Source organism: Dermochelys coriacea, chromosome 25 (genome assembly GCF_009764565.3).
Source record: "Dermochelys coriacea isolate rDerCor1 chromosome 25, rDerCor1.pri.v4, whole genome shotgun sequence".
In the NCBI taxonomy this organism is placed as follows: domain Eukaryota; kingdom Metazoa; phylum Chordata; order Testudines; family Dermochelyidae; genus Dermochelys; species Dermochelys coriacea.
The window spans coordinates 14,522,555-14,536,519 of record NC_050092.1 but is presented as its reverse complement, the minus strand read 5'-3'; the positions used below and the strand labels follow the sequence as shown (position 1 = coordinate 14,536,519).

Below are 13,965 nucleotides of genomic sequence, written 5' to 3'. Positions count from 1 at the left end.
TTGGTGGCAACAAGTTTTTGGGTACCAGAGGTCACAGTGAGAGCTCTTTTCACAAAGAGAATGTATTCTAGACAATTTTAACCAAGATTTAATACCCCATGGTATCAATAGTATTGGTAACTGTTGGGGAAAATTGCTGTAATTGACAAGGTTTATTTTGGGCATTTCGTTTAGCTTGTTATAGTTGATTGATGACTGCTGGCTTGTGACAAACATTCCAAGTTGGCAGACTCATAAAATGTTAAAACAAGTGACAAACAAAATCAAATTCTTTAAATTAATTCTGGCTTCAGAATCTTAGGACTGCTACATTTCCTTTCCAGTAAATTAATCCAACAGATTTCAAGAGCTTTCTTCCAGAGACCAACCTTACCTCAAAATATAAAACTTCCAGTGTTCAGACTGAAAGACACATGACTGTTATTGTTTAATGTGCAAGCTCTTAACTCTAAATATTATCTAGGTTCAGATAGTCTGATTCTCCCCTTGGGCAGGTGTTGGGGATTATGACAATAGTAAAACTACCTGGGCCTTTTGTTAAATATTTAGGGGTGGCTTTGGTAACTTTCACTTTCCATTTTTTAAATTAGTCATTGTAAGCTACTTTTTCAAAATTTGTCAAATAGCTATGATAGAAATGTGATCAAATATGGCACCATAGAGGGATCTTCTCCAGTTCTTATGGGTAGCAAATAATCAATGTCTTATACCTCAGTACCAATGTTTAGAAATAATAGGTTGGTGTTTTTAATGTCACTACTGACAGGTAGCAGTAACCATTACGCGCCACTGCTGATTTTTGGTGCCCTCTACTGGTTTTTGCTTCTATTACCAGTTCCAAAATATATTAAAGGCCCTTTAATCTATGCAGTGAGATTTACAGATGCATCTAAAATTACTTTTAGTCCTTGAAGAAGTGCACGGTAATACTGATGTATAACAGTCAAGTACACACATTCTCCATTGTAACTTCTATTATGTACTCTTTACACCATGATATAAATAACCTTTTACAAAGTACTACAAATGTATACAGTGCTTTAAAAACATCGGCTCTGGTCCTGCAATCAGATGCATGCATGTGGGCCTTTCTGCCTGCATGGAACCCAATTGGGTTGTAAAGTCTGCATGTGTGCATTTATTGGATTGGGGCCATAATGTAATAAGTCATAACCTAGAAAGGTTTCTGCAGATGGAAATCTGCTTTGTATGGATGTTCTGTCTATGTCACTGCAGCCTTGCTGCTTGTATGATGAAATTGTTCCCAACTTTGAACCCATAAATGTCCTGAATCACAGAAATCGTATAAATTCAGTTTCTCGTATCCCAGTGGAAATGTCTAGTTTTTGCCCCATTGGGGCAACATTGGTAACTCACTAGAAGCATTTAATTCTTGCATATCACTTACTTAAAATAGAGCAGATAAAAAAATGGCACCGCCTCAAAGGGGAAACTACAGGTCCCAGCATGCAGTGCTCAATCTAGATTTGAGCAGTCTAAATCAGATTTGGAGTAAAACTTTCAAAGGTATATAAGGGTATGTCTTCGCTGCAGAGTTAACCTGGGCTCTTACTTGGGTCTTGCCCCTAACACCCCTCTCCCCTCCACATACAACAACTTGCTCGCCCAGGTTTGATGCTTTTAAACTCTTGGCTAGCTGGCCCAACTGGGGTTATAGAGTCTGGGTACATCTTTCACTCAGGCTGGTAACCTGCCCTTTGTACAGTAAGGACATGAGCTAAATCATTCAAGTGCTGATAGTCTTCTAGTACCTTCCCACAGGTCCTCCTATGTGTCAAGAAGGTCACACAAGTTCTCTCACAATTAATTGAGAGAGAATCACAGGAGGAAAAAACCCACTATGTGGCCACAGCTGGGGAAGGTGAGCTGACTTAGGGTCTTGGGGCTCCACCTGCAAGGTTGGAGGGTTCCTGAGCTAAGGCCCCAGCCTGTTGCCTGAATGTCTGCACAGCAATTTTTCAGACCTGCAGTCTGAGCCCTGTGAGCCCGAGTCCACTAATCCAGGCCAGGCATGGTTGTTTTTTTTTTATCCATGTGTAGACATAGCCATAAAGTGGTTCAGCTTACTGCAGCACTGAGAGCCATGAGGTATGCCCCCAAAAGTCCAAATGATACACACATGTATCATTTAGGTTAAGGCATTTACATGCTTTTGAAAGTTTTTTTTGTTCTAGATGGAAAAACAAATAGCTTTTTAGAAAGCTGATGAACTACACTTGGGGTGAAATGCATTTTTTTAGTGATCTGGATATAGTTTTATTCTGAAATATACATCCTATTTATCAGTTGAGAATAGGAATTATTTACGGTTAAAAATATCACATTTTTTCCTGACTGAAATATATGATTATTTCTGCAGGATTTAGCAGATTTATAATATTAGGATGTGCTAACTTTTATTCTGTTTTCTAGTGTTGTTATTGACTGTCCCTGGAATGGAGGAAAACACATCTGAAACAGACAAAGCTCTTTCTAAACAAGCATGGGACACTAAAAAGGTAGAAATGCCAAATCTTTGTAAGGTTCAGATGTTCTAGTCCAGACAATGTATTTTGTAAATATATTAGGTAAACATTTTGAATAATGTTGAATTGAAATGAACTTTGCTTGGTCAGACTTGAATTGAAGTTCTATATTCTGCAACAAACAACGTAAAGTGAGATCAGGGAGCAGTATAGCTATCTCTCTGTGCTTATTGTCAACTGTCTCGGTGGAAACTGTATTCTGAACTTGTGTCTTGGAAGACTGATAAAGCAGAAAATGATTTTCAGCTGTCTTGCTTTAAAATTTATCTGTAAATGTTAAGTTTGCATGTAAAAACTCCATTAATAGGTTGGTCCCTTATGCAATTGCTTTTTTAAAAAAGTACCCAAGCTTTTGTTTCACTTATTAAGGTTTGTCAGGAATTGACAGATTCCAGGAAATTTTAAAGTGAAGGCTGATGTGTCACCCTTAGCTTGTGCTATTGCATTAACGGTGCAGCAGTAAGAACAACATGAATGAAATACAGAATTAAAACCTTCTTCCATCATCTTTTCAAATGCAGAAAGCCACTTTAATGAAATAAAATGCACTCTTTCCCTACTTGTATCTCTGCTTTTATTTCTACCACTCACCATCCTGCCTTTTTTTTTTCTGTGAATTTGTCTAACTGGCATTTCTCAAGGCAACTTCTGCACCAAAATAATTATCAGATTTTTTTTCTTTTAAAACAAATGGTAAATATTCAGGATTTTAGTTATTTTGCTCCTATAGAGCTGCTATTGTCTCCATGTTTTCCCCCATCAGCCTGGTTACTAGATAGATAGAAGTAGCAATGGTAGCATTTGCTTTTGAGATCTGAATATCTTTTTAATGCTTACATAAGTCTGGATGTTTAAGCAGGTCTGAATTATTGAATATTAATAAACTTTTGATTTAGAAAAAAATATATTAAAGAACCAATAGGGAAAGGATGTTTGGTTCATGAAGTTCTTCAAAACCAAGGCTGAATTAATGATTTTCTTGAGCTATTCTTTGTGTTAAAGTATTTTCCAAGTCTAACTGTGGCTTCTCAGCATGGCAGCTTTCCCTTTTCTTCTCTCTTTGCTACGGTCTCCCTGCATACCTTGGGAATTGTGTTTTAACAGTCAATCCCTAGCAAATGTAACCTTTCTAAAAAGGGTATGCATATTTTATAAAAAGGCATGCATTGGTTAATCAAGTGATCATTCCCTGTATTACATGCAGATTTTTATTTATGAGTAGCTAATTCAGCTTTGTGATCATACAAAGTGACTGTTGCCATCATGTGGGATTTTCATATGAGAAGCCTTGAAAGTGACATTGGTGGGAGGACTGCAAGGTTCTTTTTCTGTGGATTACTACTGTAGTATTCATGTCCATAAAGTGTCTAGAAGACAAGTTTCTCTAAGCTATTGGAACTCACTAAGACAGAAGTAGGACTTGTATTCTGGATGTACTTTGATGCCTGAGTGTCTGGTTTATGACAGTTGGATGCAAAGTCTTACATCTCATCTGAGAGCTTTTTGCTTTCTAATAACTGTTCTTTTAGCACAAAGATATGCTGGCAAAGGCAGTAATTAATACATTTCATACTATTATGTCTTATCAGGAAGGTTGCAATCCTTTTTTGGTAGAATGTACCCCGCAATTGTCCAGGCAGATTTTCAGGAAAACAAAATGTGACATGAAATAGGAGAAGTCAGAAATATCAAAATGGAAATACTTGATGTAACAAATATTAGGGATCAAAGTTTATATCCTGAGCTGGGAGATATGGGGAGCAAGTACTTCTGTGTAACTCCCTTGCAGACTCATGGAGCAGTGTTAAAGAGCTTTGTGTTTTTCTCTTCCATTGGTATGAAAGTTGCTATGCTGTGGAGCTTTTGGAGTGTGGCACTGTGAGGTGGGAGATAAGGGCTTAGATAACCTATTAAAGTTTTATTGATATACCAGTCGTGCACTTTCCAAGTTTTTTTCTAAAGTGCTACTTGCTTTTCTGTCATTCAGTTAGCGTTTTTGTGATTTTCATTCATTTAACGTCGACAGCCCCGATGTATAGCGATAGGCTTAGATTTAGTAAGAAAAACAACGTGGCTGATGTTAGCTTGCTAATTTAAGCAGATGATGTTTTACTCTTGCTCCATCTTCATTTTGTTTAGTTTATCATTGGAACTCTTAGCTGGCTTAAAGTCCATGCTGAGATCAGTGGTTTTTTTTGTTGTGGCACCAAACACCCATTTTAAGCAAGAAGAGGCTTTTAAGAGCATATGAGAAACTGCTCTCCTTAAGTTGTTCCATTTAGTAGGTTTCCTATCTTTTAAAATAAACTATTTCCTAAATGTTGTTTTCCACATTTCTTTGCCTTTCACAATGTCTTTCTGTTCTATTTTAGACAGGGTCATTGAGGCCTAAATCATGTGAAGTTCCAGGAATCAAGTAAGTTTGGGAGTGGGGTATATGGTTTTTAGGGGTGCAGGTAAAAAGATCACTGCCTGTACCTGAGCTTCATGCTCCATAAGCTCTATTAATTAAGGTTCCCTCTATACTGACAGTGAAACAATGCTAACCAGACTACTTTTAAACACTGAAAACATGGTGAATGCTAACATTCCTTGAACATGGTTTGCTTGGCCATGGTAACCCAGATGATGAAACCATTAAAAAAATGTTCAAGATTCAGTCTCTAATTATACAGAGTACATGTGATCTAAAACAGGAGATGGAGAGCCAAGAATTCTGAGTTTTATTCCCAGTTTGACATGTTTTGTGTGAACTCAGACAAGTCGTTTGACCTCTCTGTGCCTCAGATTCACAATCTGTAAAACTGGGAGCTGAGATCTTCAAGTAGAGTTAGACATAGGCTTTATAAGTACCCAGGGGATTGTATGAAATGCACAAAGTGTAGTTCCCTCTTCTAAATAATATGGAAACAACTGCAACCCCACTGAAAATATTGCCATGTGACAACTGTGGGTAAATGATAAAACTTTATAACAGTGACCACTCTAAATATTTTATATGTATATTTTTTTACATAGCTTTGTGCATGATCGCTTCAGATAAACTTTCCTTTTGTATATCATGTGGGAAGTGTGTATGTAGACTAAAATCTCAACTGACTTTTGTTACTGTATTTTTTTTAAATTTAGCATCTTTCCATCAGCTGACCAGGAAAACACTACAACGCTGATTCCTGCTGCACATAACACAGGTGGCTCTCTGCCAGACCTGACAAACATCCATTTCCCTTCTCCCCTCCCAACACCACTAGATCCTGAGGAATCCACGTTCCCATCCCTGAGTAGCTCCAATAGCACCGGAAACCTTGCAGCCAACTTGACTCACTTGGGCATCAGCACTGCCAGTCAGGGTAAGAACATAGCCAAAGGGCTAATTTATAGGTTGTCTGTCAGTAAAAAGTCACTTTCTATCCCTCAACAGTTGTGTAGCATTGCTGAACATTACTAAACAGCTGCTGTGTTTCATCTCAAAGTTGGCTTCATGTGTATATGAAACTCATATAAATCATTTTGGGATAAAGAAATGTGTAAACAATCATAATTAATTAACTCTGTTTTGCGTATCCCTTCTGTGATATTCTTCCATCTTTCATTCTTGGCGCACATGCGTTATTCTGGTTTTATTTTGTATGATTCTTCCCAGGGTGAGATGTAATGTCCGCATCTTGGCAGTAACTCGACTCATTTTCTGGAGTACCAGCCAGAGTGCACCCACGTAGGGAAACCACTGCAGCAAACTTCTTGATTTCTTGTTTCCATTCCTTTTGTCCTCTTTTTGTTGTGGTGACTCTCTTGAGAGATTGTATCATTCCTTTACCTGAACCAAATGTGGGCTGTTTGGCGACTGAATTAGTATATAAGCCCCCTAAAATATGTTCTAGTCAGGATTATTTGTAAGCCTGACTGTTTCATAGCACAAACTTCATTTTTGAAGAGATCCTAAATACACCCACCTGCATAAGGCTTTCAGGAATAAACTTATAACCATCTGGACCATGTTGTCTTAGTGTTGTATCCTGCTCGCTCTTTGTTTTATTGTGGTCTTGGACTGTAAGCTCTTTAGGGCAAGGACTCTTGTGTTTGTACACCTCTTAGCACAATAGACCTTGATTCTGGTTTGTGTCTCAGGGCTTGCTTCAATACAAATAATACATAATTAAAAATCACATTATCAGCCGTGCTAGAAAAATGTCAGTAGACCAGCACAAATACTGTATTTTCAGGCATATAGCCTGAGCCAGTGATCAAAAAGAATCAATCTCTGACTTGGGTTATTTTATTTTATTTTGAAATAACTCATGTTGCCTGAGCAAACAGGTGCCTAATATCACTGAAAACACCGTTAGCAAAGAAATTGCATTTTATAAAGCACCAGGCCAGAGGGCCACTGAATGAGTGCTGCCAGCATTCATTTCTTTATACAAGTTGTCTTGGTTATACTGCACTCTTCCTTCCTTCCCTTTCTTGTGTAGCTTGCCTCTGTTGCTGTGCCCTATTACTTTGTATCCACTGTATATCATGGGCTGCAAAAGAAGCAAAGAAATGGGAAGGGAGAGAGACTGACAACAGAATAAGAGATGAAGGCCAGAAGGGAGGAGGAGAAAGAAGGTGGTGCTGGGACATGTGGCATAGGAGTTGGGATAAACATTCTTTGTATATGGTAGCCATCAGTGATGAGCACAGAACTTGGCTCTTCAGGCTGCTGCAGAGCATGACTGGGCATTGTAACAGAAAAACCTGCAGAACAGAAGCCTGTTAATTCAGACTGCTTAGATCAAAAGACCTTGAAGTTATAGGATCTGAGTACCCCTTGGAAGAGGGTTTCTAAATGTTACTTACCATAAAGGCGCTCTCTTTTTCTTCTGAGGTTATACTTATTAGGGGAATAGATGTGAGTGGGGTTAATAGTTTGTCTGACCATCAAATAATTACAGCTAACTTTTGTTTGCTAGTCATAAAATGGAGTCGTGCTGTTGTATCTGGCAAGAGAAGTGTACTTCCTTTGGCAAAGCACCCTTGCAAGCTTTTCTTAAAAGTACTCGCTGCATAGCATCCTGAGAAACTCTAATGATTCAAATCAGGTGGACACATAACCAGTGACAATAATTTAAAGAATGTCACAAGAATACTGTTAGAAATATTTTCATTCACAGATGTGCTGAACAGTCCTTAATTAATTTAATTCCCTTATTTTTAGTTACAATTGTCCAAATTAAAATATAAAACACGCTTTTTTAATCAAGCTTTTCCCAGAAGCTATTTCCCATTGTATATGTCGAGATATGCTTTTCTGAACACTTGCCCTTGTGCTTTGGAGGAGGTGTAAGGGGAGAGAATGCACCTTTTTGGATTTCTTATTAGAGCTAGTTGGAAATATTTACACAAAACATTTTCATCAGAACTTGATGATTCATCAAAATCTAGGCATTTTGCGGAGCTGTGTTGATATCAATGAAATTCCGCTGGAAACTTCCTGCCCAGCTCCTCAGCAGTCTGGGCTTGCAGGCTTTTCAGCAGCCTCCCTAGCAGCTGACCAGGTGTTGGTGGCCCAGGGATTTGGGGTTCTCACATGTCAAGCAGCCCAGCCTTCCAGGGTCTCTGGCTCCAGGACTACCCACCAGGCTGACTGCTTTAGGGTTGAGATTCCCAGTAGAACTGGGCAGAGAACAGTAATTCTGTTTCATGGAGGATTTTGAAATGTTTGATTTGTTTCAAATTGCTATGAAACCAAATTTCTAAATTTTCAGTGAAATGGAATTGCCATTCTCTGCCCAGCTCTGTTTCTCATGGCTTTCTTGCAATTTACTCTTTGGTGCTTAGATACCAGATAGGTATGTTAGAAATTCCTGATACATATAGTTATAATGAATCTCCTTAAACGATTCCTCTCCTCTCCCTCCTTGTTGTTTTTTGCACCAATTAGATTTTTTCATAGATTCAAAAGCCAGAAGGAACCCGGAACCATCTAGTCTAACCTCTTGCATAACACAATCCAGAGAGTTTCCCCAAAATAATTTCTAGCACACATCTTTTAGAAAATCTTCCAATCTTGATTTAAAAATTGGATATTAAAAATATTAGTAACTGTTATGTTGCATGCCTTCTTTCCGCTCCAGTCCTTCAACACACCTGGACCATTGTTTAAAAAGTGGTCTGTGTTTAATTATTTTAGTCATTTGCTTGTAAGTCAGTTTCTGCAGGTGCTTATTTTTGCTGCTCTTCTAAGGCCTGGTCTGCACTACGAGTTGAGGTCAAATTTAGCAGCGTTATCTCGATTTAACCCTGCACCCATCCACACGATGAAGCCCTTTTTTTCGACTTAAAGGGCTCTTAAAATCTATTTCTTTACTTCACCCCCAACGAGGGGATTAGCGCTGAAATCAGCCTTGCCAGGTCAAATTTGGGGTACCGGGGCTTCAATTCAACAGTATTGGCCTCAGGAAGCTATCCCAGCATGCTCAGTTGTGACCGCTCTGGACAGTGCTCTCAACTCAGATGCACTAGCCAGATATACAGGAAAAGGCCTGCGAACTTTTGAATTTCATTTCCTGTTTGGCCAGCATGGCAATCTCACCTGCACAGGTCACCATGCAGTCAGAGCTCATCATCACAGGAGACCATGCAGTCACAGAATTGCCAAAGAGCTCCAGCATGGACCGAATGATAGGTACGGGATCTGATCGCTGTATGGGGAGACAAATTCGTGCTGGCAGAATTCCGTTCGAAAAGACGAAACGCCAAAATATTTGAAAAAAATCTCCAATGGCATGAAGGACAGAGGCTATAACAGCATCCCGCAGCAGTGCTGCTTGAAAATTAAGGAGCTCAGGCAAGCATACCCAAAAACCAGAGAGGCAAACGGCCGCTCTGGTTCAGAGCTCCAGACATGCTGCTTCTATGATGAGCTGCATGCCATTCTAGGGGGTGCAGCCACCACTACCCCAATCCAGTGCTTTGACTCCGACCAAGGAGAGGGAGGCAATACGGAAGCAGGTTTTGGGGGCGAGGAAGATAGCTCACAGCAAGGAAGCGGAGAAACTGATTTCCCCAACAGCCAGGATCTGTTTATCACCCTGGACCTGGACCCAGTACCCCCTGAACCCACCCAAGGCAGGCTCCCGGACCCTGAAGGCAGAGAAGGGACCTCTGGTGAGTGTACGTTTTGTAAATATTAAACATGGTTTAAAAGCAAGCGTGTTTAATGATTAATTTGCCCTGGCATTCGCAGCCAGTACAGCTACTGGAAAAGTCTGTTAACGTGTCTGGGGATGGAGCGGAAATCCTCCAGGGACATCTCTATAAAGCTCTCCTGATGTACTCCCAAAGCCTTTTCAAAAGGTTTCTGGGGAGGGCAGCCTTATTCCATCCTCCATGGTAGGACACTTTACCATGCCAGGCCAGTAGCACATAGTTGGGAATCATTGCAGAACAAAGCATTGCAGCGTGTGGTCCCGGTGTTTGCTGGCATTCAGACAACATCTGTTCTCTATCTCTGTGTTACCCTCAGGAGAGTGATATCATTCATGGTCACCTGGTTGAAATAGGGTGGTTTTAGTAAGCGGACATTCAGAGGTGCCCGTTTCTGCTGGGCTGCTTGCCTGTGGCTGAAGAGAAATCTTCCCCACTGTTAGCCACGCGGTAGGGTGTGGGATGAAGCCATCATCCCAGAGAATTGGGTGTGGGTGAGGGGTTAGTTGGGTTTCTGCTGCACAAGAACACGGAAACCAGAGCCCCTCCTTTTAAATTGCCAACCCATTTTTAGTGGCCAACCCAACGGCTACTTCGTATGGGAAATGAGGGCGCTGCTGTTTGAAATCATTCCACATGCTATGAAGGTTAAAGAAGCCAAAAGACTGTGGCTTACCATGGCTGCCTGCAAGCCCAATTCTGCTACCCAGCCCTGTGTGAGTGATCTCTCACACCAAACCGGCATACCCTCAATAAGAGGCAAAATGTGACCTTGTAATGAAAGCACATGTGCTATGTAATGTTAACAGCAAGGTTTACCATGAAAGAGTGTACCCGTTGTTCTATAAAATGCGTCTTTTTAACTACCACTCTCCCTTCCCCCCCCCCCTCCACCAGCTGCAAATGTTTCTCCTTCCAAGAGGCGAGCGAAGATTAGGAGGTGAAAAAAACACACTCGTGATGAAATGTTCTCTGACCTCATGCTGTCCTCCCACACTGACAGAGCATAGCAAAATACTTGGAGGCAGACAATCTCAGAGTGCAGGAAAGCACAATATGACTGCGAGGAGAGGTGGCGGACTGAAGATGGTAGGGGGCGTCAGCTTGCTGAAAGAAGGCAGGAGTCAATGCTCAGGCTGCTGGAGGATCAAACACATATGCTCCAGCGTATTGTTGAGCTGCAGGAAAGGCAGCAGGAGCACAGACCGCTGCTACAGCCCCTGTGTAACCAACTGCCCTCCTCTCCAAGTTCCATAGCCTCCTCACCCAGATGCCCAAGAACACGGTGCAGGGGCCTCCGGCCACCCAGTCACTCCGCCAGAGAGGATTGCCCAAGCAACAGAAAGCTGACATTCAATAAGTTTTAAAGGGCTGTGTGGCTTTGTCCTTCCCTCCTCCACCACCCCACCTGGTGCTTCCCTCCGCCACCACCCCTCCCGGGCTACCTTGGCAGTTATCCCCCTATTTGGATGATGAATAAATAAAGAATGCATGAACGTGAAACAACAATGACTTTATTGCCCCTGCAAGCGGTGATCGAAGGGGGGAGAGGAGGGTGCTTAGCTTTAATGGAGAATAGAGTAAAACGGGGGAGGGGGAAGGGGTTCATCAAGAGAAACGAACAGAACTTTCACACCATAGCCTGGCCATTCCTGAAACTGGTTTTCAAAGCTTCTCTGATGCGCACCGCGCCCTCCTGTGCTCTTCTAACCGCCCTGGTGTCTAGCTGCGCGTAATCAACGGCCAAGCCATTTGCCTCAACCTCCCACCCCGCCATAAACGTCTCCCCCTTACTCTCACAGATATAGTGGAGCGCACAGCAGGCAGTAATAACAATGGGAATATTGGTTTTGCTGAGGTCTAACCGAGTCAGTAAACCGCACCAGCGCGCTTTTAAACACCAAAATGCATATTCTACCACCACTCTGCACTTGCTCAGCCTATAGTTGAACAGCTCCTGACTACTGTCCAAGGTGCCTGTGTTTGGCTAATGAGCCATGGCATTAAGGGGTAGGCTGGGTCCCCAAGGATAACTGTAGCATTTCAACATCCGCAATGGTTATTTTCTGGTCTGGAAAGTAAGCCCTTTGCTGCAACTTTTGAAACAGACCAGAGTTCCTGAAGATGTGAGCGTCATGTACCTTTCCCGGCCATCCCACGTTGATGTTGGTGAAATGTTCCTTGTGATCCACCAGTGCTTGCAACACCATTGAAAAGTACCCCTTTCGGTTTATGTACTCGCTGCCGTGGTGCTCCGGTGCCAAGATAGGGATATGGGTTCTGTCTATCCCCCCACCACAGTTAGGGAATCCCATTGCAGCAAAGCCATCCACTATGACCTGCACGTTTCCCAGAGTCAGAGTTGATATCAGCAGCTCAGTGATAGCGTTGGCTACTTGCATCACAGCAGCCCCCACAGTAGAATTGCCCACTCCAAATTGATTCCTGACTGACCGGTAGCTGTATGGGGTTGCAAGCTTCCACAGGGCTATTGCCACTCACCTCTTAACTGTGAGGCTGCTCTCATCTTGGTATTCTTGCGCCTCAGGGCAGGGGAAAGCAAGTCACAAAGTTCCATGAAAGTGCCCTTATGCATGCGAAAGTTTCGCAGCCACTGGGAATCGTCCCAGACCTGCAACACTATGCGGTCCCACCAGTCTGTGCTTGTTTCCCGGGCCCAGAATCGGCGTTCCACGCCATGAACCTGCCCAATTGAGACCATGATGTGCACATTGCAGCTGCCCATACTTTGTGAGAAGTCTATGTCCATGTCCTCATCACTCTCGTCACGGCGCTGAGTTGCCTCCTCCTCGCCTGGTTTTGCTTTTCTTGCAGGTTATGGTTCTGCATATCCTGCTGGATAACGCATGTGGTGTTTATAGTGCTCATAATTGCCACGGTGATCTGAGCGGGCTCCATGTTTCCAGTGCTATGGCGTTTTGCGCCTTTTTTCAGCGCAGACAATTGTCTGCTGTTGCTCTGACTGAGGGAGGGGCGACTGACAACATGGCTTACAGGGTTGGCTTACAGGGAATTAAAATCAAAAAAGGGGGTGGCTTTGCATCAAGGAGAAACAGAATGGCCCCCTCAAGAAAGAACTCAAAACCTTGGGTTTAGCAGGCTGTTGATTTCACTGGGGAAGGGAGGAGAAAATTAATACAAAACAAATCTGGTCTATTTCTTGTTTTGATCCACTTCATCTATGTTTATACATCTTGCTGGCAGCAGACAGTGCAGTCCGACTGCTGGCCATCGTCATCTCCTGGGTGCTCGGCAGAAGATGGTGCAGTATGACTGCTGGCCATCGTCGTCTCCTGGCTGCTCATTGGAAGGCAGTGCAGTAGGACTGCCAGCAGGACTGAATCGCCATGAGACAAAACTTAAAAGGGAAATGACCTGGCTGAGTCACTCCCATGTTTGCCCAGGCGCCCCAACCGACCTCACCGAGGTTGGCTAAAAGAGCACCCTGGAGTACAGCAACGATGGCTACCAGTCATACTGCACTGTCTGCTACCAAAAAGCAATGAGCTGCTGCTGTGTAGTAGTGCAGTACCACGTCTACCAGCACGCAGGAGACATATGGTGACGGTGAGCTGAGCGGGCACCATGCTTGCCGTGGTATGGCGTCTGCACGGGTAATCCAGGAAAAAAGGTGTGAAATGATTGTCTGCCATTGCTTTCAAGGAGGGAGGGTGGGAAAGGGGTGCCTGACGATATGTACCCAGAACCACCTGTGACAATGTTTTTGCCCCATCAGGCATTGGGATTTCTACTCAGAATTGAAATGGGCGGCGGAGACTGCGGGAAACTGTGGGATAGCTACTCACAGTGCAATGCTCTGGAAGTCGACGGTTGCCTCGGTACTGTGGATGCACTCCGCCGACTAAATGCTGACCAAATGCACTTAGACTGTATAAAAATGCTTTCTACAAAACAGACTTCTATAAATTCGACCTAATTTCGTAGTGTAGACATAGCCTATGTTTCATCCAGCTTGTCAGTAGCTCTCTGATGTTGAGATGCACAAAAACTAACCTGTTGTTCAGGAAGCAGACTCAGAGCTGTATCGAATGGACTGTCCTGTCCTTGTTCCATAACATAATACCTAAAATGAACTTCAGTTGCTTTGGTGTGAAGATGGAAACTCTGTGTCAAAGGCTCTGACAATCTCTGTAGTGTTGCTTCTTGCATCAGCCTCCAGTGGGTACAGAGAGCACTTTGTCATAATTAA

General features: G+C 42.6%; 1 protein-coding gene across 5 annotated transcripts in view; it reads left to right on the top strand.

Annotated features, from left to right (window-relative positions):
* Positions 1–13,965, top strand: part of CRTC1 (CREB regulated transcription coactivator 1) — a 72,919-nt gene that overhangs the window by 39,841 nt on the left and 19,113 nt on the right. For all 5 annotated transcript variants that reach the window (XR_006277020.1, XR_006277019.1, XM_043502685.1 and 2 more), the window contains exons 6-8: positions 2,434–2,519; positions 4,919–4,962; positions 5,676–5,896. Coding sequence is in view for 3 of the 5 variants with exons in the window: in XM_043502685.1 (XP_043358620.1) it covers positions 2,434–2,519; positions 4,919–4,962; positions 5,676–5,896 (351 nt within the window). In the remaining 2 variants the exon portion in view is untranslated. The remainder of the gene's footprint in view (positions 1–2,433; positions 2,520–4,918; positions 4,963–5,675; positions 5,897–13,965) is intronic.